This window comes from Phalacrocorax aristotelis, chromosome 13 (genome assembly GCF_949628215.1).
Source record: "Phalacrocorax aristotelis chromosome 13, bGulAri2.1, whole genome shotgun sequence".
Taxonomy (NCBI): domain Eukaryota; kingdom Metazoa; phylum Chordata; class Aves; order Suliformes; family Phalacrocoracidae; genus Phalacrocorax; species Phalacrocorax aristotelis.
Window position 1 is genome coordinate 831,543 of NC_134288.1, and position 27,994 is coordinate 859,536.

General features: G+C 47.2%; 1 protein-coding gene across 9 annotated transcripts; it reads left to right on the forward strand.

Annotated features, from left to right (window-relative positions):
- Positions 1-586: 586 nt before the first annotated feature.
- On the forward strand, positions 587-27,895 carry CEP250 (centrosomal protein 250). Of its 9 annotated transcripts, none has more exons than XM_075108837.1 (25): positions 587-808; positions 1,476-1,532; positions 2,248-2,423; positions 2,853-3,018; positions 3,744-3,850; positions 4,895-5,122; positions 5,716-5,812; positions 6,282-6,380; positions 7,358-7,519; positions 7,836-8,014; positions 8,453-8,635; positions 9,546-9,690; positions 9,958-10,104; positions 10,291-10,521; positions 11,543-11,736; positions 13,997-14,124; positions 14,330-14,499; positions 15,306-15,485; positions 17,104-17,247; positions 17,690-17,821; positions 19,046-21,565; positions 23,227-23,382; positions 23,806-23,919; positions 24,088-24,138; positions 26,010-27,895. In XM_075108837.1, exons 1-25 carry the CDS (start codon positions 710-712, stop codon positions 26,295-26,297), a joined length of 6,153 nt encoding a protein of 2,050 aa, XP_074964938.1. In that variant the 5' UTR covers positions 587-709; the 3' UTR covers positions 26,298-27,895. The 9 variants fall into 9 exon arrangements, with proteins under 9 accessions (XP_074964938.1, XP_074964939.1, XP_074964940.1 ...); XM_075108838.1 differs by having other exon boundaries at positions 23,230-23,382; XM_075108839.1 differs by having other exon boundaries at positions 2,248-2,330.
- Positions 27,896-27,994: the final 99 nt, after the last annotated feature.

The window sequence follows — 27,994 nt, forward strand, 5'->3', positions numbered from 1 at the left end:
TCCCATACCCGTTTTTCCCTAACTGCTTGCAGTCTGTCCTGCTCGTGATCAAAAGCAGGGAGTTAGAGAGTCAATAATTCCATCCATATACGTTTGGTTTTTGTACTAGAGTGGAACTCCTGCTCCAGTGGCGGTCAAGGGCTGAAGTTTGAGCTCTTAGTAGAGAGCTCTGGCCGTTCAGGCGGCTTCCCGGTGCGATGGACCATTTCTACTGTCACTGTGGTGCCACCCTTCTCGCCACAGGGTCCCCACACCCGCCCCAGCCGGCACTCTGGCGTCAGGGACCGTTTCCTCCCGCTCCTTCTCTCCCAGGCTCTTCCGGGAGCGCTTTTCTCCCCCAGCGTTCTCCAGGGCTGTTAACAGTCTCTGAGCTGAACTCGCTGAAGCAAAGGGCTGCCGGGGCCAGCTCTCCGCCGCGGCAGCATCGCAGCCCGGCGCGGCACCGCCAGCGAGGAGCGGGAAGGGAACCGCTGCCACCGAGCTGCCGCAGAGCGGCCCCGAGCGAACTCGGCTCTCCCGTCCCGCGCCCGGCCCCTGGTCGCGCCCGGCGGGCAGGGTGAGCCGCTCCGCCCGCCCCGGCAGGCGCCAGGCCGCGGCTCGGGTCCGCCTGAGCGCGGTCCGCCGGGGCAGGCCGCGGAGCAGCCCCCGCCGCGGGGCCCCTCAGGCGGCGGAGCCCCGCGGGCGGCAGGCCCGGCTGGCGAGCAGGGGCATGGCGGCGGGCAGTGAGGCCTCCCTGCAGCGGCTGCTGCAGAGCTCGCAGGAGGCGCAGCACCGCCAAGCGGTGCTGGTGCGGAAGCTGCAGGCGAAGGTGAGGAGCGGGGGCTCCTGCCCTGGAGGGAGCTGACCGGGGACGGGCCGCGGTGGCGGGGCCGGGGTGTCCGGGCCGCCCGCGCCGCGCTGAGAGGGAGCTGGGCGGCGGCGATCTCGGGGGCCGAACGCGCGGCCCCAGCGGGGCCCTCGTCGGGGTCCTCCCTGGCGCTGCCGCGGGTGCCGAGCCCGGAGCTCGGGGGAAGCCCCGGAAGCCGCCCTGCCACCTTGCCCTGGCTGGCCCGCCCAGGCGTGCTGGGCGCCTCGCTCTGCCGCTGTCACCGTCCCGAGCCTCTCGTTGGGTCTTTCGCGCAGTCAAATAAAGATGCCTGGCTTGCAAGCACCTCTGCTTGGCCAAGGTGAGCAGGGGCTGTCCCTGAGGTAGGAGTCGAGCCGGCGGGGTGGGTTTGGGCGGCCCCGTGCAGAGGCTGGCAGCTAGTAGTAGTACTACTAGTAGTAGTATGTGTGAAAAAAACTCTCGCTCACTTCCTTTAATGTGAGGTGAAGCGAAGCTCCCCGATATCGTAGCGACTTCTTGTTGACTGTATTGGCAGCACTGTGAAATGTAGTGTGCTTGGCCTGTAGAGGCTTAGAGAAAAGCTAGTGCAGGGGACGCCGAGTTTGTTACAAGCTGCGTTCACTCATCTTCATTTTGTGTCTCCATCCAGGTACTGCAGTACCGGACTTGGTGTCGAGAGTTGGAGCAGCAAGTGGAAGAAGGAGGGGTGAGTGTGCAGGTTGCTAACTAAAGAGAGTGTACGTAGCATTTGTTAATGCAGACAAAAGGCTCCCCGAAGCAATGACAGAGGAAAACAAGCTGTTGCTACCTGAGGATTTAAAGAAGCACTGTAAGTTTACCTGTCAGTGTTTTGTCCAGTTGCCATTCTTCGAGCAGCCAGTAGTGCCAGAAATGCCAGTCCAGAAAACCCTATCAAGAAGGATTTTAATTTTGTGAAAGATGCTTTATGGCTGGAGTAACATTTGTCCTAGGGCTCAGGAGAGGGCTACGCTGCCTGTTAGATTATATGTATGTTTCTGGAAAAGAACCGGTTGAAACAGAGGATTTTGGAAAGCAAGAATGCTGGTGTTCAACATACAGAGCTGGCTCTGTGCTCTTCCTTCTGCTTCATGGCTAAAGTAGAGCTAGGAAACAAAGGGTAGGAGGGTAGGAGAGCATTTCCAGGCTTCAAGTTTAAGCAAGCACTCACAGTCATGAGCTGAGGATGCTGAGCGGTGAGAGTGCAACAGCGGGAGACTGAGGAGAGCTGCTCACATTGAGTAACGCCCTTCCCCTCCCTTCCTCTCCTAGTCATGACACTGTTATGCTTGGAAGAAGCCACGAGCTCCTGAGATACCAAACAAAAGGAGGGGAAAGTGATGGATGGTAACCGTAGTGAAGGGAACACAAGAATTTGACTAAACATTTCCTTTCTTCTTAAGGGATCCCTTCCAGGCAGGTGGGAAGCCACAGAAGACCACAGCCTGGAGAGAGCACTGCTTCAGTTGGAAGGGGCACACCAAAGGTACAAGGAAGAAGTATTCCCTCATACTTGGTATCCTGGAAGTGAGGGAAAAACCTGTCAGTGCTGCTTAGTCTCCCCAAGGGAAGCAGTTGGGTAAGCTGCTTTGAAAGGAGGAAGGTCCACAGTCTGTTTTCTGTGGTGCAGGAATAGTGTTGTGTGCTGAATGGCTCTGCTTTGAGTGGGGGGGGTTATTCCAGTGACCTCCAAAGGTTTCTTTGCAGCCTAAATTATTCTGTGGTTCAGTAGGTGAGCGACTCAGGACAATGCTAGAGAAAGGTGATGCATCCAGTGATGAGACAGCACAAAGGTGAGGCAAGACATTAACTGTGGGCATCATCAAAGTTGAAGAGGAAGGGGAAACTGAAGTTGTAGATGGAAATTGAAGGCTCAGACCTTGGGGAAGCAAAAGAATTTGCCATCACAGAGAGGTCTTACGTAATCCTAGAAAGCACTCTTACTGCCTCTCAAAGTCAGCGGATAGCAGTTGTTCAGTGACCTCGTTGCTGCTTCTCCCTTTCCAAGGTGTGAGAATCTGGCAGAAGTGAACACTCTTCTGCGGGAGCACCTCGATAAAGCAAATGAGGTTAATTCAGCCCTTAAAGAAGATGTCGGAAAACTGACAGCAGATTGGATGAAGGCCCGGGAGGAGCTGGAATTGAAGGAGAGCGAATGGTGCAATGAACGTGAGGTAAGGATAGGCTAGGGGAATGTCGGACATGATGCCAGGGTGGAACGAGAATGCATTTTATTTCTGGTGTCAAGGACTTGCTGTGTGAAAGTTGTGGCTACATTGGGGATGTATTGGTGTTGACTAGCAGAAGACGGGAGTGTGAGATGGAGGGGTGTCAGCAAATTGTGGTGATGGAAGATGCCCACCTGCTGTGACCATACTGCTCAGTCTTAAAGGCAAATGCTTGCTGCTGCTGTGCACTGTAGGGCAGTCACACAGGAACACTCATCTTTTTAAGAGTTCCTAAATCTCTGTCTAGAGCAGTGGAGACCAGAGAGATCTGTGTGTATTAACATTCAGAGTAGCCAACAGAAGAATGAGACAGGCCTCCCTTCCCAGAAGCCTGTTGCAAGCAAATCTGATGCTGCTCTTGGAGGGGCTTGTTTTTGTCTTCCTCCACCAAGACTCTTAGATACCTCTGCAAGGCAAGATGGTGAATCAAAAGCAGTTTGCTTTGCTGATACCCATTCCTGTAGGAGAAGCGTGGATATTTCCCTTCTTTGAAGTCAGGTGGCAGGTCTACTGAGGGTGCTTCTGTGGTGCCTCTTCAGTCCTTGGTGCCCCTGTTGGACTTGTTATTGAAGGAGACCTGGTGATGGTGGTTGTACTCTGTCCCATCTGAAGGACATGTATAGTGATGGCGAAGGCCAAATTGCCGTTTGTTCTTGTCTTTGCATGTTTAGCTTTATGACAGTTACCTAAGGGGTGAACGTAACCGTCTACTCAGCCTGTGGCGTCAGGTGGTAACCTTCCGCCGCCATTTCCTGGAGATGAAGACTGCCACTGACCGGTGAGTAGAAGTTAAAGCTAGATGTCTTGCAGGAAAAATGGAGCTTCCCTCCTTGACACCTGCTTTTTGAGCCTCTATGTTACTTTAGTTGCGGCTAAAGATATGATTTCTCCTTTGGTAGTCTGAAGCAATGTCATTAAGTGTGCTTTAGGCTATTTTCAGAATAATTTTTTTTGGATGCTGGTTTTCAGATAAAACTGAGGGGCTCAGGCTATAAGCAATGCAGAGGCCCTGAACAGATGATGTTGCCTATGTTGATGTTTGGGCATAGTAATACAGACGTAGGCATATGTGGGCACATTGGAAGACAATCACCACAGCTAGGCACAGAGCATGTAGAGTGGTCTCTTTCTTAGAGTGATTAAAATCTGCCTTAAATCTCACTGGCTTTCTTTTCCCACTGCTCCTGATGGAAAGATCAGTCATGAATATTTTTTTTCCTTCCTCCTTCTGGTTTCCAGCTGGTTTTATTCTGGTTACTGTGCATCCACTTATTCCTCTACCAACTTTGCTGAGAAAAAGAATAGCTCCTCTGCCCTGTAATAGCATTTCTCCGATGTATTTTGCTTAGTGTGATACCTCCTTTTTATGATTGTTTTCTTGTTCTTGGGCTCTTTGGGGTTCCTCTCTCACAATTGCCTTCCCTGCAAACGAAAATAGTGTAGCCTTAATAGTACACTCTGCTGGTGCCAGCACCCAGTTTCAAACTCTGGGTTACCATCAGCCATTTCCCTTATTGGATTATAAGCTTTACTTAATGTGTGGAGTATGCCTGACGTTCTAGTTAATTCTTGAAGCCTTTTGGCTGTTCCATACATTTCTTCTTACCTCTGCAGAGAAAGCACACTCATTCCTCAACCATCAAATAGACCCATTGCTCAGCTGTCAAGATGTGTCCTGATCCCAAAGCGTGAGATGGATGATTTGTCCCCAGCAAAGATGTCATCCTTCCGGCCAGCTTTTACTGTTGCCCAATTATGTGCTTCAGAAGAGAGCCAGCCAATGATGGTGGTGGTGTGAATGTTATCTTTCTTTCTTCTTCAGAGATTTGTCAGAGCTGAAGGCAGAGCAAATGAGGCTTTCTGGATCTATACTTGTAAACTGCTCCCGCCTGAACTCTGGCATACAGCTCTGGGAGTCCGTCACTCTGGGTAGACCTGTCCTAGAGGATCAGGCACAGCAGGAAGCAGTGCAGGAAATAAGCCAGAAGACTTGGGAAGTGATGTGTTTACAAGGCAAGGAGGACCTGGAGAAGAAGGAGCTTCAGGACAGGTAAATGAGCTTTAAACTTTGCTATTAACAACATTACCTTTTGTGTGGCTGCTTCTTGGATTCATGGATAGGCTGTGTTCACGTTTAAAACACACCTGTTCTGCACAACCCTGTTTCTGTCCCTTGTCAAACTATCACCATCAACAGAATGGACAGAAAAAGCCATCTGGCTGACATAAGCTCTTCTGAGTAAGACAAGACTGGAGAAGAGCTTGCATATTACAATGATTTTGCTGTTAACTGACTCCTGGTGAGAAATTGAGACCAGCATAAAGAGAGCTCTGTCTCTTGTAGAGTCCTTTTGCTACCCAGGGCTGTGCTAAAGAGAGTTGGGAGGAATCTGCCCAGGGCCATCGTAAGCAATGTAGCACCTTGGTTCGGATGTTTCCTTGCAACACTGAGTGCAGAGGGCCTTTGGGGCAAGAAGTGCCAGTTTGCAAACATCAAGCATATTAACCTGTAGAGATGAATGTTGCCTTTGCTGTATTTTCTGTCTTGAACTTCATCTGCTGTGCTTCTGGGAGCTGCTTAGCTCTTTAACAGGTAATGGTGTGCCATGCTTTTGGAATGGCATGTGGACCTTCTCTTCTCAGGGTGGTGGAGCTCTCAGCCTTGCTTGTATGGTCTCAGAAGCAGAATGAGCAGAAGGAGAAGACTGTGAAAACACTTAACGACACTGTGGAGATGCTAGTATGTTTTACCTTTATGTGGGAGATAGCCCAGTGTTTGCTTTCCAGCCTTAGCACAAAGAGGTGTGGTTTCCTCAAGAGGAGGAGTGCTGACATCGGGCACATTGCCACAGTACTCCCTGTGCATTTGGCACATGTGGAGTCAGTCCAGGTGCAGGCAGTGGCACGGGAGCTGCAGGCAATTCAGGTGCCTCCCTCAGCGGGGTTGCACCAATGCTGTTCTGCCTGTGGCTTTAGGTCTCTAGGGATCAAAGTTCCTTGGAAATGACAGCTTCTTAGCAGTCTATGAAAACTAGCTGTTGGTCTTTCTCTTCTTAGTTTTAGCAAAGGAGGAATTGAATAGATATGGGAAGGAGTATACTGGAAACACTAGGGCTAAGGCTTATCGGCATGACAACGCTCCTGAGGATGGGAGTGCTACAGAGGGGAGCAGCTCTTCCCTCCCCACCCTTTCCTTATTCTGTTCTCAGGAAGCGAGTCAGTTAGAGAAAGAATATGAAGCTTCATTGACCAGAAGTGCCAAGGAAGAGAATCTTTTCCTCCTAAAGCTGATAAAGGACATAACTGAGGTGAGTACAGAGTTGGGACCACACCCCTGTAAATGTGATTTAAAAGTACCTGGAGAAGGCAAGAGACTAGCCCAGGGAATAGATAGCTATATACGTTGTATGCTGTCTGTGTTAACTGCTGCTGGCTCTTCCATTTTTATACCACTTTTCTGACAAAACCTGCCATAACTTCAGAGTTCACTGTTCTGTGACAGTTCAGCTGAGTCGCTAGAAGTTTCAATACCTTTGCCTTCACTGTTCCGCTAAGGTCTCTCTTGGACTGTGCTTTCTGAGTTGGCTACTTGACATTTGTATTCCAGTGTTGCTTGGAGGCTTTCCCCACCCTCCTTGAGCAATGACTTTGTTCTTCAGTGTTCTTCAGGTTTTTATAAAAGGCCACTGACTCAGTTGATGATGCACTTGCCATCTCTGCTCCTTCACTCTACCTTCACTGACCATTATTATCTCCCCAGAATTGCAACTGGTCTAACTGTTTAGGTGTAACTTTAACTTAGTCCTAAACGTTACTCTGTGGAGGGGAGGCCCATCTTACAAAGTCAGTTCTTTCCCCTTATGTAGTAATTTTTATCCACCTGTGCTACTGCTTAGAGTAATCACAAACAGTAGCTTTTCCATTGCTGTACTCTCTTCCCTGGGCAGCATTAATGTTTCCTTTCATTGCTATTTCCGGTGTTGATTGGGTGCTTGTGTATGTGGCTCTAAGCAAAGCTGAAGGAGACCAAAATCATTCCTGAGAGCTTCAAGACACTGAGCGTTCAGGCAGCCTCCAGCCACTTCACGTTTCTTTCTTGTTTAGAGTAGCTGTATTCAGAAATCCCGGGAATACTTGTGGCTACAGGGACAAAACTTTTCTTGACTGAAGAAATCAGAGAATTGAGTTTTTGCTGACTGTAGGGTGAAGTGTGGGGAAAAGGAGAGTTAGGTAAAGAAAACCAAGTAGTATGAGCAAAGAGTAGCAGCTTAATGTGGGTTTTCAGGTGGTGTTAGATGACAGTGACAGCACGGTCAGCATTATCTGCACTGACAGTTCCCAGCATGCAGAGTCTAGCAACATCCTCTCCTGTCTGAGTTCCACTGATGCAGAGCGTGCCTTTGTATTGGTTCAGGAAGCACTGGCAAGGAGGCGAGGAGCAACACAGGTGAGAATTTCTGCTTGTCTTCACCACTGGCCACAATCTCAGCTGCTTGAGCTGCCTCACTTAGCTTGAAACCTTTACATTTACTTAGCCAGGTTTTAGCCAGTTTCTAGCCTTCCCACTCTTGGTACCATATTGCCTTTCCAGTCTCACCAGCTCTGTGTTGTACTGCTTTTCTTTCCTTGATCACAGCCCCCTCATCACAGCTTTTGCCTTCTGGTGAGCTGTCGCTCTGCTTGCTGCTTCTTCCATCTATCTGGAGCCATCTTCCCTGCACCTTACTGCTTGTTTGTGCTCTTGCCCTGCCCATCCCTTGCAGGCCCTAAAAGAAGAGCTTTCTGCTAGGCAGGACTCTATCAACCTCCTGCAGCACCAGCACAGACAGCAGGAAGAGAAGTGCAGGAACCTGCAGCAAAGCCTTGAGCAACTGAAGGAGGAATGCAAGACGTCCAGCAGCCACCAGCAGCACCTCCAGTCACTGGTAGAAGCACTTAGAAGGTGAGTGTTTCCTCCTTCTGCATTCTAGAGGCAGTCTGCTGCCAGTTCTGGGAGTTCAGAGGTGTTATGGGCAAAGAACTCGCCTGCCCTACCACGTTTATGCCTCTGGCACTTTAGCATCCTCCTGTCACTTCTTTTCATGCTCTACTGTGAATCCTAAGGCTGTCTTGGAGTGTCAGAGTGATGTTGGAATACAAGATGCCTCCCTCTTGACATGCTGCTTCTCTGAATTCTGTCCTTTGGGTGCCCTTTCCTAGCCACTGCTTCTCATTGCTTGAAGGCAAAAGCTTGCCTTCTTTTCCCTCTTCAGCTACCTTGTGAGGGAAAGAGCAAGTTTTTCCTCCCTGTGCTCCCCACAACTCCATCCTGGAATGATGGAAATGGGATCTGTGAGTCTTCAGGCCTCTTCATTCTTCTAACTGAGCCTTGTCTCTGCAGTGACTGTGCAAACCTTGAGAAAATCAGGGAAGAGCTACAGCAACGGCTTGAAGTAGTGGAGCAAGAAGCCTCACGTCTGAGTCAACGTAACACTGAACTGCAGCTCAAGGAAGATTCAGCCCAGGGGAAAAAGGTGGAGCAGCAACAGACGATGGAGAGAGTGTGTCATGACCATGAGCTCCTGTAAGTGTTGAAGCTTTCTCTCGGCAGGGGTGGGCGTTGCGGGACTTCAGGAGGCCCCACCGTAAAAGAATGAATTTTGTATGCTCATCATTTGTAGCACAGAGGGATGAAGGGAGCATGTGGGCGGGTCTGGCTGCCTGCTGACATAGAGCATAGCTGCCTCCTTGTACTTTCTTTATGACCACTTTAAAAAAAAAACATTCCAAACCTGACAAGAATAGTTGATGACAGGCAAAAGCTGAAACACAAGAGGCTCAGACTGGGTTTAAGGAGAATAAAAAATTGAACCATGAAGGCAATCATGTGGCAGAACAGGTTGCTCAGAGAGGTTGTGCAGATTCCATCGCTGGAAATTTGGAAGACCCAACTGGGTAGAGTCTTGAGCAACCTGGATTGATCCCGTAGCTGACCCCAGCTGCTTTGGGCTGAAGAGGGGGCTAGAGGCCTCCTGGGGTCCCTTCTGGCCTGAATCATCCTGAGATCCTATGGTTATTGGATTCGCTCTTTCACTGTTTCACTTCAAGAGTAACTGTGGGACTAGTAATCTGGAGTTTAAAGGTCTGGCTTACCCAGAGAAGAACTTTGGAAAGTCTTCTATCCAACGTATGAAAGAGGAGAGAGAGAGAGCTCACAGGCAGGAAGCTGTTAAGTTGGGAGTACCTGAACCGTTTGGAAACATTCTGTGATTTCTGGAAGCTTGTTTTACTTTCGCAGTGATGAATGTTTCACCTACATCAATGACAAAGAGTGATGTAGCTCTAGTCAGGAAATTCCAGCGTTCTTTAGGTATAAACAGAGAGCTGCTGGAAATTGTTCAAACTGCTGTATCTGGGACGTAGTATGTACTCTCGGTTTTGGAAATCGGAATATATTTGCATGAAAAACTTGTCTGTCTTTCCCCTTCTCATAGATGGAAGGACTTGGCTGCACTGGAAGGAAAACATTCACTATTACAGAGTGAGTTGGTAGTCGCGAGAGAGACACTGGAGGAATCACACCTTCAGAGGGATCTGCTGAAGCAAGAGAAACATGAGCTTACAGTGGCACTGGAAAAGGTATTGTCACCTTATTGCTAGGCAGCACTTCTGGGAGAGGGAGTTGTGATAGCAAGCCCACCTCAGATGCAGTAGAAGTCAGGGACAGTGTTCTCCTTGGAAGAATGTGATCGGACCACACAGGCCCTTTGGTGTAGTTAGTCCGCATGGGCTTATTGGGAACACTGAACTGGGGGTATGTCAGAGAGACACAGGTGGTGTGAACTTGCTGCTTGAAGTTAGGGATTTCACTGTCTTTGTTTTCATGTTGTTGCTTTGTCTCTTCAGGCAGAGCAGTCAGTAGCAGAGTTGACAGGGACTCAGAATAAGCTGAGTGCTGAAATAGCCCATCTTCGTGTTGCAACAGTGAACATGAGCAGTATCAATGAAGCTCTTGCACTGGATAAAGTGCAGCTGAACAAGCTTGTGCTGCAGGTGAGCAGCGTTGCCAAAGATCTTGCCAGGTGTTTGTCTCCAGCTGCTGCTTCTTCTGAGACTTCTTGCCTTCCGGCAGCATGACTGACTGAAGATGGAAACGTTGTTCCATTTTGTGGCCAAGCCAAACCTCCTGCAGAGTAAATCTTACTCTATTTTATTTCCTCTGTGCTTCTGTGATTGTAGCTGGAGCAAGAGAATGGAGTTGTGTCAGGTAAAGTGGACGAGATGGAGAGAGCAAGGACCTCTTACCAGGAGAAGCTGACCTTGTGTAAAAGGACAAACAAAGAGCTCTGCGCAGAGAAAGCCCACCTGGAACAGCTGCTGAAGAAAGCAGAGGAGCAACAGGAGGGGCTGCAGGTAGAGCTGAGGATACTGGCAGAGGAGAATGCTGCAACCCAAGAGAAACTCAGGCAGGTGAGACCAAAAAGCTGGTACATCTGGGTGGGCATTTGGCCACTTGGCTCAGTGAAACTTATTTGTTGGATTCTGCTGTGTTTTCATCAAGCTGGCGCTTGGTAGTGCTGGAGGTCAGAAGGCTTTGTTTACTTCTCTTTGGAAATGTGTTGATGGCTTGCAGAGCTGTTCTGCAATTCTCTGAATTGTCCTCTGCTTCTACAGATTCTTTTAATGTACCTCGGTGTGTTGGCCACTTTTTTTGGCTTTTGATAAGCTGCAAAGAGATGATTGTGTTGTCCATGAATGTGAGTGGGGCTGCTACTCTCACATGTGGCAAAAGAAACAAACTGTGTAGCTCTGAATCCTTTTTCTGAGGCAGAAACCAGGGCTGCATGCTTCTGTTTATGCTTTTTTTTTTTTTTTGTGAAGTCTGCAACTTTCAGAACTCCATTTGTTTGAGCGTAGAGAGCAGGACAAAGCTGCAAGTTAATGTCTGCTGTCTTGTATTGCAAGAATGGGAATGACATCTTGAAATTGTTGAAACTGGATTTTAATACTTACATGCAACTTTGTGGCTGGAAAGAGCTGCCTTGGGGAAAAGGACCCGGGGGTGCTGGTTGACAGCTGTTGACTATCAGCTGGCAGCATACCCAGGTGGCCAAGAAGGCCAATAGCTTCTTGGCTTGTATCCAAAATAGTGTGGCCAGCAGGACTAGGGAAGTCATTGTGCCCCTGTGACTTGGGACTTGTGAGGCGGCACCTCGAATACTGTGTGCAGTAGGCTGGGTGTGTATGTTTGTCCTGAAGGAGCTGTCTGGTCCCAAGCAAGCCAGTAGGGCCTTACCCATCCCTTTGAAGTTAACAGTGGCAGTGCCTTTTGGCAGCCCAGGGTATTGCTGTGGTCTACTGCAGATGCTGTTAAACTTTCAGCCCAAAGCAGAGGAGCTCTTTCTCCTCCAGCTGATTCAGAAGTGGCATTGGCTGGCTCTGCACAGAACTCCAGAGAAAGGCCTCTAACTGTATTTTGTCCCGCTTCCAGGTTTCCCGCCAGCAAGAGTCGGCTAGCAGCAGTCTGGAGCAGTTGCGTGAGGAGTCCTCTCGCCAAGGGCACACACTGGCCAGGGTGTCCAAAGAGAAGGAATTGCTGGTGCATGAGAAGGCTGCCCTAGAGGTGCGACTGGCAGCCGTGGAGCGGGACAGACAAGGCCTGTCAGAGCAGCTGGCAGAGGCCAGGTAAAGGCAGGGAGGAGACTCTAGGCAGGACATCATTTAATGTCTGTATAAAGGTGGTAATCATTACACAGGGATTTATTGCATCTGGTGTGTGTTTTCACCTTCCACGGACAGAAAATGGAAGAATCTCAAGAGGAAAAAAAGTATACCATGATTTGAATGTTATTTTTGACAGCTAAAGCTAACAAAGCTCTCTGGAGCCTTGGGCTCATGCTTATGCTCCCATGCACATACCTGTGTGAACTGCAAAGCAAGCCAACTTGGCTGTGAATTGACCATGCAGACGTTCACTGAAACCTGCAGCTTCTCTCTGCTTTTGGTTTCTTGTTCTGTGCATTTGAACATAGATCTTTCCTTATCGAGTAGTTTGACATGGGGTTTTCAGAATTCAGGGCTGTTAGATACAGACTTTGTGAGAAGGCCATTGCCATTTACGGTGAAGCTAGAGGCTCATCCTGAAAATCTTGAGGGCCTTCTGTTTCTAAGCTAATTCTTGTTACCTATGGTGCAGGACCTCAAACTGGTTACCCCAGCAGCAGGGAAACCTCTTTTGAATTCTTGACAGTCTTTGTGGATTCTTCCTCACTGTTGATATCTGGGTCCTGTACTCCTTACCGCATGCTGTTTAGAGATGGCGTCATGGAGAAGTTATACAGGGAAGGAACAAGATTCTGTCCTTGTGCTCTATCAGGTTTCTAGGATCAAGTGTGACAAGTTCTGCTTTCCCCAAAAAACAGCCCAACGTATTGAGATGTTTGTCCTCCTCTTAGATGTTTTTTAGAAGACTCCTGACCTTGCGGAGCTGTACCAATTATGTTTTAGAGATTGATTGTCATGCTTCTTGACTTTTACGCTTTAGCGCTCCAGAGTATGTTGTTAGCAAGGCTGATAAACACCATTTTGACTTCATCTGTTTCTTGAGAGTTGCTGCTGCTTCTGAGCTCCAGCATCTCTTGATCCAGCTGAATCATGTTTTGTTGATTATTGGGCTGTTACAAAATTATTGTTTGGCCCATTTTTTTTTTAATAATGGGATAAAAATTTTTTTTTAAAAGAGATAAATTAGTTATGAAGAATCTTTGGCAATAGATAACGAAAAATCAGCGCCTGTTCTTGCCAGATGTTGTTCTCAAGAGCCTTTTGCTGTTATGGTTTTGGACTCTATCTTTGCTGTTCTGTTCTAGAGAATGACTTTGATTTATTCTTAAAATGAAGGATATTTACTTTGGACTGCTAGAGATTGGTGTAATCGGAAATATGTGCTTGTCCTTCTTCTTGAAGATACATCTTCATTGTGCAGCCAAGCTGGGAAATCCTACTGTTGTGGATTTTATTGCTGTACCACTCAGGTGGTCCTTTTGAAGGACGTTATCCTGATTGCATCCCTATACTAGTGAGGCAGTGCTGGGTGTTGTAGGAACCTGGCACACAGGACGCTGTTAGGCCAGGGAGGTAACTGCAGCTCCTGGTTCCAGAATCCTGTGCGTCGTATGCAGCAGTTGGTTGAAGTCTATGGATATAGCAGTTTGCACCTGCAGTACTACAACTTCCATTTTAAAGAGCGACAAGTCATTTGGCCTACTGCCTACTGAGTTAGCAACACTAACAGGAAGGTTTCAGTAAAAAAGTTCCAAGTTTTTCTCTTGAACTTCCAACAGTTCCAACCACCTGAAGGACACCTGTTTCTCCGGTAGTTCTTGTTCAGATAAAATCTAGTCCTGATTTCTGACAAATGCTGCTACAAGCATGGGATTTTACATATCACCTATGTTATTTCTTTAGTGCCTTCTAAATCTAGGAAGTCAGGAAAATTACCTACTCTATGAACTCAACAGCATTAAAAAGTCATGAGTCAGCCAGGGAAATACTCCTATTCTGTTGCCCTGCAGAGCAACTTGGAAGTGCTGATGAGATAAGGGCTGTGAGCAGAGGCTGGCCTTTTGCTCGCCGGCACAGACTTTGTGGGCACAGCTACCCCTGTGTCATAGATCCAACAATGACAATTTAAGATTTGGTTACTGAGATCTAATTTGGCTGGGCTTTCTGTCTTATGCTAGGTCATAAGTAAGGCCTAGGCAATCCCTCGGAGGGGCCTGCATTGCTATTTTAAGTGGCAGAAATATGCTTTCTCTATACAAGTTTCCATGCAACCCATTTTCCGTAGTCAGGTGTAGGGACCTTGTGCGAATTCTTACTGGAATAACTCCCTCTGGGTGTCAGGAGCAAGAAACTCATTTCTCTCTGTATTTGCAACTTGCAGATCAGTGAAGGAGATCCTGGAATCCAGCCTGTTTGAGGCTCAGCAGCACTTGTCTCAGCTGGAGATCACCAGGAGTCAGCTAGAAATCCAACTTCATGCAGTCACGCAGGCCAAGGAGGTGATACAAGGTGAGATCTTCATGTGCTTTGCTTCTGGTGATCACCCTGCCTAGGGAGGAGGGTATGAAAATAGCTCTCTGTCTGCAGTGCTTCTGAGGAGTGAAGGAGCTGGAGACAGATCCCTCCTACACTGACATTCAAATGGCTTAAGGTTAGTAAAGCCAGAGCCGCGGTTTGCGTAGGCACTGAGTCTTGCCATTTGTTGTGTTTGCAGGGGAAGTGAAGTGCCTTCAACAGGAGCTGGAAGCAGAGAGATCTCGAATGAGGCAGGAATGGGAAAGCATGGCGCAACAGCTCTCGCAGACAGAACAGCAGTATGACAGTACCCTCAGGCGTCGGCAAACTGATCATGAAGTGGAAATAAACAAACTCCTGCAAGACCTGGTAAGAAGCAATATGCTTTTGAATTCTTCAAGCAAGCTTTGTGGGCTGGGTTTAGAGGAGTGATAGCCTGAACATGTGAAATGGCAGCAGTTGTCTGTCACAGGCCACGTGTTGCTACACCAGGCAGAAGAGCCAATGGCTGGTACTTGAAGGCACGTGAAGACCCACAGGACTATGCTGGGACACTGAATGCAGCCACAGATTCAGTGTGGGCGTAAGACAAGTCCAACAGAAGGTTGGGTGGTCCCCACCAAAGCATGTCAGCAAAGGGGTAGGATCTTACCAGACTCCTGACCACCATGAAGTAGACTCCTAACATTCCTGCCAACTGTGGTCACGGGAACTCTGTTCCTTTCTTTCTGTCCTTTCATGGTTGACAGAGGTATTATCTTTGGGCTTGAAGCATATGGAACAGGCCCCTTGTTCCTGGTACTTCAGTTTGTGACCTCTCCTGTGACTAGGGCATCAGGGTCCTGGCCTCTTTCTCACCCTGCAGTCCATCTGTACCTTTTCATTGATGAGAATGGAGTTGAGCTTTGAAAACAGAGACTCTGAGAACAGAGAGAAATCCTGAGGCAAGAGGTGCTAGGAAACGGGCAGCATTCAGAGAGGGGAAGGTAGCATCTTGTTTTCTTCCACCTGCTGACCCTCCTTTTAAGTTCCTTGATAGGACATGGTTTATGGAGGCCACAAAGCCACTACTGTGCACTGTTGAGGTGGGGTTTTGTGGGTTGGATGAAGCACCGCAAAGTTTTTGAGGAGCTTGGCTGGGATTCCATCTTGAAGGCTTTTCCTCCTCTCATCAGGCAAGCGAGCGGGAAGGGCACCGTTCAGAGCTGCAGGAGGTGCTGCAGCAGTGGGAGAAGGAGAAGGCAGAGGCAGAAAGGGAGCAGGAGAAGAAGCTGTTTGATATGAAGCAGAAAGTTGCTACCATGCAAGCTCAACAAGAAGAGGAACAAACCAGAGTTGAAAATGCCAAGCAAGAGGTAATGATTGTGAAAGGACAATTTGTGTGGCTTTTTTGCAAGGCTAGAGCTGTGGGAGATGGCTGGATATCAGGCTTTGTGGTGGAGCATGCCCTACTTGTTTTCTACATTGAATTTGGTGAGGTGAAAGGTGTGCAGGGCTATCTTTGGGACTAGGAATGAGACCTCTTCTAGGAAGCCAGGCAGAAATGCCACCTTTCATTTTAGATTTTTGTGCTGCTATTATATTCTGGTTTTTTGGTTTTTTAAGACTTGCACCTCAAAGAATCTTCACTGTTCTCTTAACGGTCCTCTTTTGATGTTTACTGATATGTGTTTATAGCATTAACTCCCTTAAAGACTAAACAGAGTTTCTAGGACTGAGTCCCCTTGAGGAAGGTTGGGCGGAAGGGGCGGGATGCAGCAGGATCATTGACCAAAGAAAAATCTTTTTAAAACATCCCAGAAGATGCCTCTGTTTTACTGTTCAGAAGTATTTCAGAGGAGTCTTTAAGTCACTTACTGGTAAGCTATTTTGTGCCTTGATCTCCTGTGCCAAAGCAACCCCCTCAGCAACACTGAGAGTCCTCCTTGTGTCCTACCCAAAGTCCTCTTTATGCAGGCTGCCTAGGGACAGCAGTATCCATAACTGTGTCCGCAGGTATTGAAATGACAGGGCAGCGCTCAGAGATGACACTGTGTCACTGTAGTGTCGGTACTTTACCAAACTCTGCTGAATACCTTAAAACTGAAGTAATTTTCACCAAACACCACTTAGAATACGTGAGTTTTCTGAAGGAGCTGCTACCTTCAGCCCTCTGACAGCCTCACATTTTGTCTACTGCTAACTAGGTGCAAAAGTTACTCTTGAAAGACAAACAGAACACAGAAGCAAAGGTATACCCTCACCACTGAGGTGAGACACTTGAAAATGCCACACATTTTCCTGTTGGATGACTAAGAGTTTGTTGGAGATTCAATCAGAGGTGGACCGTGGAGGGACCATGTTTATACTGCCAGTCTCACTTAGGAAGCTGTGCCTCCAAGTGGGCAGATACGACCTAGGAGACCAGCAGCACAGTGTTTCGAGACTGTGTGAGCCCATCAGTCTGAGTTTTGCCACACAAATTTTGTGGGGGAAGTTTAAACCCATCTCCTCTTTATTTCTGTGCAGGTCCTGCTAGAAAAAGAGAGTGAGAAGGATGCTTTATTAGAGATGCTGCTCCAAACTCAGGGATAGCTAGCAGAAGCCTGCCAGCAGCTAGAGCAGCTCAGGCAGGAGGTGGAAGAGCAGCGAGAGAATGGGCAGGCAAGTCGGACTAGTAGGGTAGGTTGAAGGAACAGGCAGTTGGCAATTGGATGTAAGCTGAGAAGCTGAGAGAGCCGTGTACCAGGATGAAGGGCAGTAACAAGGAAATAAAACTGAGGGGCTGAGGAGGCAAGGACTACTGGAGGCACTGAAAGCACAGAGCCTGGTAAGCTCCAGGGATCAGCAACAGGAGAAGGGTTGCAGTGGAAGCAGAGCTGGGTAGAAAAACAGAAGGGAGTGGCTGAATGAATGTGGTTTTGAGACACAAGGAAGAAAAAAGCTAAACCTGATGGCAGGTCCCAGTAGCTTGCTCTCCATTGGTGCTCACAGAACCTCACAGAAGAGCTGCAAGCAGAGCTGCAGGAAACTTGGGGTAAGATCAAGGCAGTGGAGAAGAGGCACAAGGAAGAGATCAAAACCATCAAAGAGGAAATGAATATCCTTCTTCAGGAGAGGGATGCTCTACAAAAACAGGTGAATGAAATAGCAATAGCTACTCCAGTCATCAGACAGGTGGTCTCTCCCCTTCTTGCCTGTCCATTGCAGAGCAGCAGGCTGATGGCATAATCCCTCTGACTGCCCTCATACTGTGGTCTCCATCTCAGCTGGTCTGAAGGAGACTTACTGGCCAGCTGAATCATAGCTGCTGCTCTGGAGAGATGGGCTAGTCCTTTTGCCTGTTTGCCAGCAATCATCAGAATGGATTTCTGCTGGTCTTGTTTTTGAAGGTGGTTTTTCAGATGGACATGGTGACCCACTCTTAGATTCTTAAACAAGTTGGCTGTATCCATTGTGAATCTGGTACTCTCATGACAGGGTGAAATTTACAGTTGTTCTTTCCCTTTCCTCACAGTACATGATACGCCTGATGGTGAGAAGCTGTACTCTTTGACTGCTTTGTTATGTTTTACTTGAGGTGGAAGAGTTGACATCTCAGCTAGCAGCCTCTGAAGAGTTGCTAAAGGAGGAGGCTTTGACCCTACATCAAGAGGTGGCGTCTTTGGAAAGGGAACTTGAGAGCACTGAGAAGCAGAGAAAGGATGTCCTGGTGAGGCTGGCAGATGCTGTGAGGGGCATTTCTTGCATATTTTTTTGGCTTCTGTTAATAATTCTAGGGGCATCTTGGGTTTTGGTTTAACTTTTCCACTTGCATTCTTCTAAATGAGTAGGAAGAGATAACATAGCCATATAAAACTCAGTTATGATCCAGGGTGCTTATTTTCCTCAGTTCTGAAGATTTCTGCCCTTGAAGCTCTAGTCAAAGTAATCTTCAAACTTGTCTCTATTTATGTTGCATGGCGTGGGCAATTATTCGTGTCCGAATCCATATTTAATTTTCTAAATGTCTCATCCTGGAAAAAGGGGTGAGAAGACAAAGTTTGCTAATAATAGAAGTAGAAGAAAACCCCAACAAACCATCACAAAACAGGAAATCACGTTGGGCTTGTTCTCTCTTCCCTCCCTAATAGAGGGAGCATCATGCTTAGTCTGGACTTTAAATCCTGGCTGCAGTTCTTTTGGGCTCCTCCCCAAAAGAGCACACTAGAGCTAGAAGAGGTTCAGAGAAGGGCAAAAAGGAAGATGGGGCTGGCTCAGTTAGCTGGGAAAGACACAAGCTAAAGGGTGCCGCTGGAAAGGTCTGTGACATCCCAAGGGGCAGGGAGAGAGGGGGCAGCAGTCGTTCACTCTCTTTTCCAAGAGATGAACAAGAGTTGTCTGATGAAGGTAGCCAGAGCCACACTGCAAGCAAATGACAGGACTTGGTGTACTTACAGCAGCATGGACCTGTTGAACTCCTTTACCAATGGTGTTGTAAATATGGCAGGTCTATATGGAGTCGGTAGGAAACTGAAAGTTCTCACAAGCTGAAACAGTGCTGGGGTTGGGGAGGTATCATGGAAGTCTACCTCGCTCTTAGTCTTTCTTCCCTGGGTATGCACTTGCAGGCACCGTTACGTACAGGATACTAGCCTAGACAATTGAGCCAGTGCAGCTGTTCTTACATGATTGATATTTTCCTCCTTCTCCATTTACAATGACTCAAAAAATCAGCTACGGGCAGAGTTTGATAAATACAGTACAGCTCTCAAATCTGTTTTGAGTAACAGTAGAAAAATCATATCAAGCAGAGAGACCAATGGAATAGCTCAAATTTTCTACTAAAAGCTCAAACTTCAGCCCTTGTCTGCCACTGAAGCAGGAGTTCAAATCTAGTATGAAAAGCAAGCCTGTGTAGATGGCATTACTGAATCTTTTTCTCGCTGTTTTGCAGCATGAGCGGGACAGACTGCAAGCAGTTAGAGAAAAATTGGTATGGGACCTAAAACTTCTTCAGGAATCAGTCGCAGCCTCTGAAGCCCGAGCAAATACAGCAACAGATATGAATCACTGCCTTGAACAAGAACTTCAAACTACACTGTCTATCTTAAAAATTAAAAATGAGGAAGTAGAAACGCAGTGGGAGAAAATCCAGATGCTCCAGAGAGAGGCAGCCCAAGGAAAAGCTTTGCAGGAGAGTCTGACTCATATGACTGCCACCCTTTCAGAGAGAGAGGGAGAAATGAAGTTGTACCAGGAACAGATGAGAATGCTGGAAGAGCAGAAAGAAATGCATAAAGCTACTCTTGATCAGGTTATTAAGGACATAAGAGAGAAAAAACAGAAGGTGGAATCCCAGCAAGAACAGATACGGGAACTGGAGAAGCAGCGAGAATTGCAGAGGATTGCTCTAAGCAAAATGAGCAAAGACCTGGAAGGGAAAGACCGGGAGATCAGATCCCAGCAAGAACTGATAGGGGAGCTGGAGAAGCAGCGAGAATTGCAGAGGACTGCTGTGTGCAAGATGAGCAAAGAGCTGAAGGAGAGAGACCAGGAGATCAAATTCCAGGAGGAGAAAATACTGATTCTAGAACAAGACGGTGCATCCCAAGTGAGAAATCTGCTTGTGGATCTTGATCATATGAAAGGAAGCTTGAAGGAGAAAAACGCAGAGCTAATGTCTCTGACTCAGCAGATCCGAGAACTGGAAAAGGAGAGAGAACAGGTGAAATCTCTGCACACAAGCCTTGAACACCTGCGGGCAGTTCTTAAGGAGAGAGAGAGTGAGTGTGACTCTCAAAGGGATCAGTTAAGACTCCTCCAGCAGTGCAAGGAACAGCAAGAGGAGCACCTGCAAGAGCTTTGTGGTCAAGTAGAAAAGATGACGCTATCTGTATCTAGAAAAGCTCAAGAGCTTGAGTCACAAAAAAAGCAAATCCAGGAAGCTGAAGAAGTCATGGAAATGCAGTTAAGGACTGTCCGTGACGAACTGGAGCAGACCTTAGAAAGCGTAAAAGAAAAGGACAGACTCATAGACATCCAAAAGCAACAAACACGGAACTATGAGGAAAAAACAGAAGAACGGATGAATGTCTTACACAGAGACTTAGAACACACTAAGGCAATACTGAAAGAAAAGGATTTAATGATTGAATCCCAGAAGGAGGTGATTGAGACCTTCCAAAAACAAGAACAAGACTCTGAACAGCAGAAGGAAATTGTGCAGCATCTTCAAGCGGCACTAAAGGAACAAGAGCAAGAAATTTTATCCCTTAGAAAGCAACATGAGGCATGCAAGGAAAAGGAGGAAAAGCATGAAGCTGAGCAAACAAATCTTCAAGCAACAAAACTGACTTTGAAAGAGAGAGAAAAAAAGATAGAGGTTCTGGAGGAGGCTATCTCTAAGCTTCAACAGCAAAAGGAAGAGGCTGCAATGCAAACTAAAGCCATACTGCAAAAACTAGAATACGCTGAATCTTCTCTAGAAGCTAGAGATCAAGAGATAGTGTCTTTGCAAGAGCAGGTCAAGGACCTTCGAGAGCAGAAGGAGTTAGAAGGCAAGCAGGCCAAGAGTCTACAGCAGGATCTGGACAAAATGAGGCAAATATTGAAGGAGAACTGTTTGGAGTTCCTCAAGCAGACAGAGCATATGAACGTGTTCCGGCTTTGTGAAGAAAGCATGGCAGTAGCACTAACGTCATGCCAGAAGCAAGTGAACCTGCTTGAGGATGTGGTGAGGAAGAGAGATGAAGACAATGAAACTCCCATGCAAAAACCACAGCACCAGGAAGAAGAAGTGAAGACCTTGAAGAATCTCCAGCTCAGGCTAACTGGGAAGAACAAAGAGGTTAGACAGCACAGAGAGCAAGAGGAGCTCCTGGAAGAAGCTTTGCCTGAGAAGGAACGAGAGACTAAGGCTCAAGGTGAGCAAAAAGAGTTAGAAGAGGAAATAAGAGCTCTTCGGGAAGGTCTCCAGCACGTTCAGCAGACTCTGACAAAGAAGGATGAAGAGATCGAGTTCCAGAGAGACAGAGTCAGGTATTTAGAGGAGACTCTGACAGGGAGAGAACAAGAGCTTAAGAGGCAGAGTGAACTTCTGAAACAATTAACGTCTGCTTTGCCATGGAAGGATGGAGGGGACACTCTACAGAAACAAATCCAGAAACTCCAAAACTGGGAGGAAGAGGAAGCAGAGAAGAGGAGAGTTCTCCAGGAGAGAGACCGTGCCTTGCAAAGGCAGAAGGAGCTAACCCAACAGCTGGAAGATGAGCGGAAAGCAAAGGGGGAAGAATTGGAGCATGTGATTGCTATTTTGAAGCAGACTGAGAGCGGAGAAATTGAATGGAAAGAGAAGGCACAATCACTGACTCTTGCCCTTACCCAGAGTGAAATGGCCAATGGGACTCTGAGGGAAGAAATAGCCATCCTGCAGAGTATGGTTTCAGAGAGGGACACAGACCGGTCTCATCGTCAGGTAGGCAGCATGGTTGATCATCAGTCAATGGAAATGTCTATAAAGGGTTCTAATGTTTCCCCTAAAGATACGGTCCCATGTATTCCCATAAATATCTGACCTGCTTGGCCAAAGAAACCATGATTGCAGCCAGCAGGCTTGCCTGTCTGCATAGCTCCGGCCAGAATTTTTTCTGTCAAGCCCAGAACTACTGAACAAACTACAGAGCTTGCTGTTAAAATTAACTCAAGTTAAAATGTTGCGGGTGCGTAGTTGGTTCTCTCCTATCTCGGCAAGCTTAGCCAATGTGTCGTGGTTAGGATTTGGCATGCAAAGGAAAGGGCACTAATGTACTAAACTTAGCAGAAATTTATAACAATGGCTGAACAGCAGCTACACTGATGGGACTTCAAGGATGCTTTCAGAGATGTAGACTTCTGAGGTACAGCTTTTCTGGCATAATAAAAAGAATGGCATTCATGCTGTTGCCTGATCAGGTCAAAGGCTTCATTTCACATTCAGGATGTACTTGTGCCGCAGTCCAAAAAGTATGAAGATAAATTTGTGTGGATTTTTCCAAATTGATCCGACTCAGGTACTGCTAGTGGAACAGCTGCCAGAGGCTGTGCTGCAAGCTTGCCTGGGACTCTGCCAAATCTTGTAGCATTACATTAGTATACAGGCATATAAAAAAAATGCTACTAGTAAAAAACTGTATTTATGCATTATACATTTTTATATATATATATATTTTTTTTTTATATATACTTCAGAATGTTACTACTAGCCTGATCAGGGTGGTGACAGGAATTGTGATCTGTTGATGGAAAGCAGGGAAGTGAGAATGGCAGGAAATGTGAAAGCAATGGGAGATTTCAGTTGCATTCATATAGTTCAGGTATGCAACAGGATTAGATCACATAATGCAGTTGCATCCATATACATTAGTATAGTGCTAGTATCAAGACTATCTTTATAGATGCTGTCGGAGATGGCTCCAAGGAGTGGTTCATGAAGAAAGCCACGAGAGGGGAGGTGGCTCTTGACTAGGTTCAGAGCGGTGCACATATCTTGGTTGATAATGTGTTGTTTGTTTGTTTGTTTGTTCTTAAGAGCAGTTCTGTAATGATGAGGTACCAGGTATGGGGAATAGAGAACAAAAGCGTAGTTTTTTATCACTGCAGAAATACATGCTTCACCAACATCTTGCATGTTGTTTAGTTGTCCAAGTACAGAGAGTAGAATTATAGATAGGAGAATATGCAGTGAAGGTCAAAGAGGATGACCAAAGGTGTTAAAGAGCTTCCCTAAGAGGGATATGTCAGTGTGGAAGTCTTTGTGACGGACAAGCAATGGCTGAGAGAGAGGGAGCTGGAAATATAATAGACCTTTGTAAAACCACTAAGTGGCTGAATAGGAAATGAATGTTTCCAGTCTCTCTCTAAGCCAGAATGGGGAACACTGAACAAAACTAGCAGGAAGCATGTCCAGAACAAACAACGTGCCTCCAGGGTGCTCTGGAGGAAGACCCCTAGGAAAAGAGTGTGTTGTTTTGGCCTATACACCAGGAGAAGAAGGGACTTAGGACTGTCCGTTCCTGAGTCTGGTCTCTCTCCTCGACTTGTTGATTCTGGCCCTCCTAACCTTTTTGTTGTACCAGCTCACATAATCTCCTCTCTCAGCAGGCTATTGCAGAAGGGGAGCAGCTATCATGGCTCTCAGAGAAGAAACTTCTGGTTCAGCGGCTGCAGTGTCTGCAGCAAGCAGTTGCAAGGCTGGAACATGAGAAGACTGACCTGAAGCAACTCAGTGATGAGCTCAGGAGGACTCTTGAGCAGGTAAAACAGGCTTTCGCTGCCTTTGCAAAGCCTCACGGTCCTCCAGAACACAACTCATTTCCACAGACAGCACTTAGGAGTCCTCTGCTTGTTTCCTTCCCTCTCCCATGTTCCCCTGTGGACACACACTTCCGTATTTTCTCTCTCTTCTGGCACCCCATTGCCTTCACAAATGCACATTCACTCTGGTATCATCCTTCTTGCCCCAGTGTCCCCATACACACACATTTGACTCTCTTGTGTCAGGAACTGTTTCCTCTTGCTCCTTTTCCATAGTCTACATTGAGTGCTTTTTACCCACAACGTTCTCAGGTGCAATTAATGGTCTCTGATCAGAAATCTCCCTGCCATGATGTCCAGAGGTCCTTTTGCTCCTTGTTCAGTGGCGGGTTTCTGTGACCCTTTCTCCTATCCAATGTGCAGGTGGAACGTGAACGGAGGAGACTGAAGAGATATTGTCATGGTCGGTCACTGCCAGATGCACGTGGATTTTCTCTCTCAGAGTCTGACCAGCACAAGATGCCTGCTTCTAGACAGGTGAGAACACAGTCTTACTTGGTGGGAGGAGGGTCTGGCCATGCAGAGGAATGATGGCAAATCCCAGTGGCAGCAGCCCCCCCAGTATAGACCTAATAGAAGTTGAACATAGACCATGGCCCTGGCCAGACTGGAGACCAAAAAGAAATCCTTCTGTTTTCTTCACAGGAGGAGTCTCACGGGCGCTGCAGTCGTCGATTAGCTGAGTTGCAGAACCAGGTAAGGAGTAGGAAAGCTCTCATCAAAAGCTGCTGTGCCCGTACCATTGGGCTCATCTTTGCACAACACTGCAGCCCAAGTTTTGTTTGGCTGTCAGGAAGTGAGCACACCAGGCAGTGGAAATACCCAGTCAGACATACCTGTTGGCCACAGCCTAACAACATTATTCACCTAGGCCTAATCTCTGACTTGCCTAAAGGTCAGGCATGGCAGGAGAGAGATTGGAGGAAAATCAGAAAACTGGAACTCACTGGAAAATAGAGACTATTCTGGGGACGTTCCCCTTGAGTCTTACTCATCTTGTTGACTGTTTCCATTTTCCCTTGACTCTGTTAACAGCGGAGCTTGAATCGTATCAGAGCTCCAGGGATCTGAGGCAGTGCCAGAGCTTATAGCCTTCAGTCCATTGTTAGTCTCATATTGCTATTCTGTGCTAATCATGACCCCAGTATCGACGAAGTTAGAGCCTAAGCACTGAACCGACATTTGTTTTATCAGCGCATGGATGTACATTCCAGCTACTGAGCCCTGTTGCATCCTTGGACAGTGGTATTGGCAGTAGCAGCAGTTGCCAGGCTTCTCTTCCATTCACTGTTGTGGGTCTGGTACACCCTGGTCTCCCTAAGGAGGTGAACCTTCACAGGTGTCCAGGGCAAAATGCATGTAAGATTTATGTGAGTAAAGTACATGATGCTTGCCTCTGGCAAGTGAGCCAAGAATACTGATGAAGCCATCAAAGTATACCTTAAGGATGTTTTCAGCAGGAAGCCTCAGTGTCTGAAGTTCTGCTGCTCCAGGTAACTCATTGAACCCCCCTCCCCTTGTGCCTGTTGAGTCTGCCTGCACTGTGGACCATCGCCAGCAGTTCAGCACGAAAATGGAGGTGCTCCACTCAAAGAATAGTCCTCAGCTGGCTAGTTAGAGCACTTGTCTGGGAAACAACGGAACTGGAACTTGATCTCCTGCTTCCTGGGAGATGCTCTCAGCAGCAGATGGCCCCTTCTTCCACTGATACTTCTGGGTTACCTACCAAAGCGTGGGAAGGATTTTCCGGCTTCCAAGCCCAGTTTCACAAAGGTGCCCTTATTATTTCAGAGAAGATCAGATCTGTCCCTCTCTTCAGCAGTGGTGTTCCCTAGCCTATGCATATTGTTTGCTGTGAAGTCCCTGTGACGTCTTACTTTCTGTGTACACCTCCTCCACTCCGGAGCAGGCAGAGGTCAACAGTCCGGAATTGCTGTGGCTGCACTGCACTGCAAACCTAACAGGAGGTGAGAGCCACTGTGTCTCTCCCACCAAAAAGCCCAGCAGGCACAACTCTGTATCATCAGGAAAGAATAGAATTTGAGGAGTTTCAAGGCCTCAACAGTCCTTTAAGGCTCATTTCCCCTGCTGGCCTTTGTTCATCAAATTTGGCTCTGCTCATTTGTGAAGTGCTCTGAAGTTAGGAAAAATGAGCACTTGCTCCCTTTTCATGTGCTAGCTGTCACGTTTCTAAGCTAGATCATAACAGAACAGTTTTCACTACCTTGTGTAACCAGTAGTCCTCCTGCTGAGGAAAACGTGTGGAACTAAGGTGTCGGTAGCCCACATCTCTCCTTTGAAAAAAAGAGTTGAGTTACTAAATCCTGTAGGAACCTCTCTCATGTAATGTCTTGGTGTTTTACATGTGAATGGTATGCCAGAAAGAAACTTGAGTTGTTTACAATCTAAGTTCAGTTCAGGGTGACTCTGGGAACCTGTTACTTCCCATTCTGAAAGGACAAATTGTTCGTCAGGGTTGGAGTTAGAGGAGGGTGTGTCTTCCCTGACAGCTGGTACCGTGGAGATACAGATAGGCTTGTCTGAGCTTGGCCTTTTGCCTCTTTCAGGTGTCCCTTCTGCAGACGCAGCTGGCACAAGAACGAAAATACAAGCAGGACTATATTGAGTGCTGTGCAAAGACCAGCCAGGAGCTGTCAGACCTTCACGAAGAGCTGTCTTACTCCTTAGCAGCTGTGGTCAGGGAGCCCAAAGCTGCTGTTCTGGAAGCAGAGACTCGGAAGCTGGATCGGTCTCTGAACCTTAACTTGGCACTAATATCTCTGGACCGTCAGTCTCCTGAGAGACAGCCATTGTACTCAACAGCCATATCTGACCGAAGTGATGACCTGAGGTAACAGGACGAGCGTAAAGCAAAAGGCCTCAGTAGGAGCCAAGCTGAGGACCTGCTGTAGCAGGCGAACTGTGGCAAGGGGCTTGGTTCAAGCTGTGAATCTCAAAGAAAGACAAAAGTTCAGAGCACAGTGTTCACTTCAGGTTCTCCAGCAGAAGCAGTGGTGGGACAAAACTGGTGCTGTCTTGTGTAAATGAGGTCAGTCGTAGGCCTGGAAAAGCAGCATGAACCTGATGAGGAGGTAAACTATCTTCCTTTTCCAAAGCACTCCATCACAGCATGCCTCATCAGCCTCCACGCAGCCCTCCACGTTAGGTTGTTCCTGTCAGTTTCTCTACTGTATACAAAGACTTTTTCTCTAGTTTTATTTCTTCAATACACTTATTTCTCTAAAACACTGCATGGGTTCTGAACAGAAATTTCCTTGCAATGATGTCGCGTTGCTCCTCTGCTTTCTTCAGCAGCTGTTCCAGGTGGGCTTTCTCTGCGCAGAGCTCTTTGTTTGTCCTTTTACACAAGGTCAGCTTCTCCTGGTAAGAGGTCCTTGCTCTCTCCATCTCGTCCACTTTACCTGACACAACTCCATTCTCTTGCTCCAGCTACAATCACAGAAGCACAGAGGAAATAAAATAGAGTAAGATTTACTCTGCAGGAGGTTTGGCTTGGCCGCAAAATGGAACAACGTTTCCATCTTCAGTCAGTCATGCTGCCGGAAGGCAAGAAGTCTCAGAAGAAGCAGCAGCTGGAGACAAACACCTGGCAAGATCTTTGGCAACGCTGCTCACCTGCAGCACAAGCTTGTTCAGCTGCACTTTATCCAGTGCAAGAGCTTCATTGATACTGCTCATGTTCACTGTTGCAACACGAAGATGGGCTATTTCAGCACTCAGCTTATTCTGAGTCCCTGTCAACTCTGCTACTGACTGCTCTGCCTGAAGAGAACAATTTCTGTTGACCCAAGATGTGGAATGAATAGCAACGCATGATAAATCATCTAATAATGCTGAAAACTAAGATAAAATACAAAATCTATGCTGCAGAAATACCGCTAGTAATAAGGTCCTCGGCCTCCAATGGTTGGCTGAGAACATAGCATCTCCTTACTTGTGAACCAGCCAAGAGGGAAAGCGCGGGAGAAGTCTTGTCCTTCCTAGATACAACAGGGGTTAAACTTGAGTGTTCCAGTTAGGTATGCTAGAAACATGAATATGGATGGATAAAAATTGAATTAGCCTAGCAGAGCATGACCTTTCCCTTCGGTTGTCTGAAGATAGAAAACCACCCTCCCTCAGTTTCCAAATTATGTTTCCTTGTGGGCCTGGGGATTATAAGAAACCAAAAGGAATGCAAAGGTGTATTTAATGACTGTGCAGAAAAACTTGCATCTACATCTAGGTTGGGTATATACGTGTAAACATGTTTATATTTTCCTGTAGAGGAACAGCTGCAGCATCCTGGCTTCCTGTCTTGAGCCCTTCCCAGAAATGTATTATGTTTTGCTGTGGGATACGGGGGTGCATTGTTTCCGCTTTCAGGCGGAAGCATTGCCTAGTGCCAGTGATTTTTAAATTTTTTTTTTTTAATAAATGAAATTCTGCAGGACGGAACTTTTTCAGTAGAAAAAAACCCAAACAAACCAACCTGGGTAAATACGTGGCAGAGGAAAAGATTATACTAGTTTTTTAGTTGCACAAGTCAGCT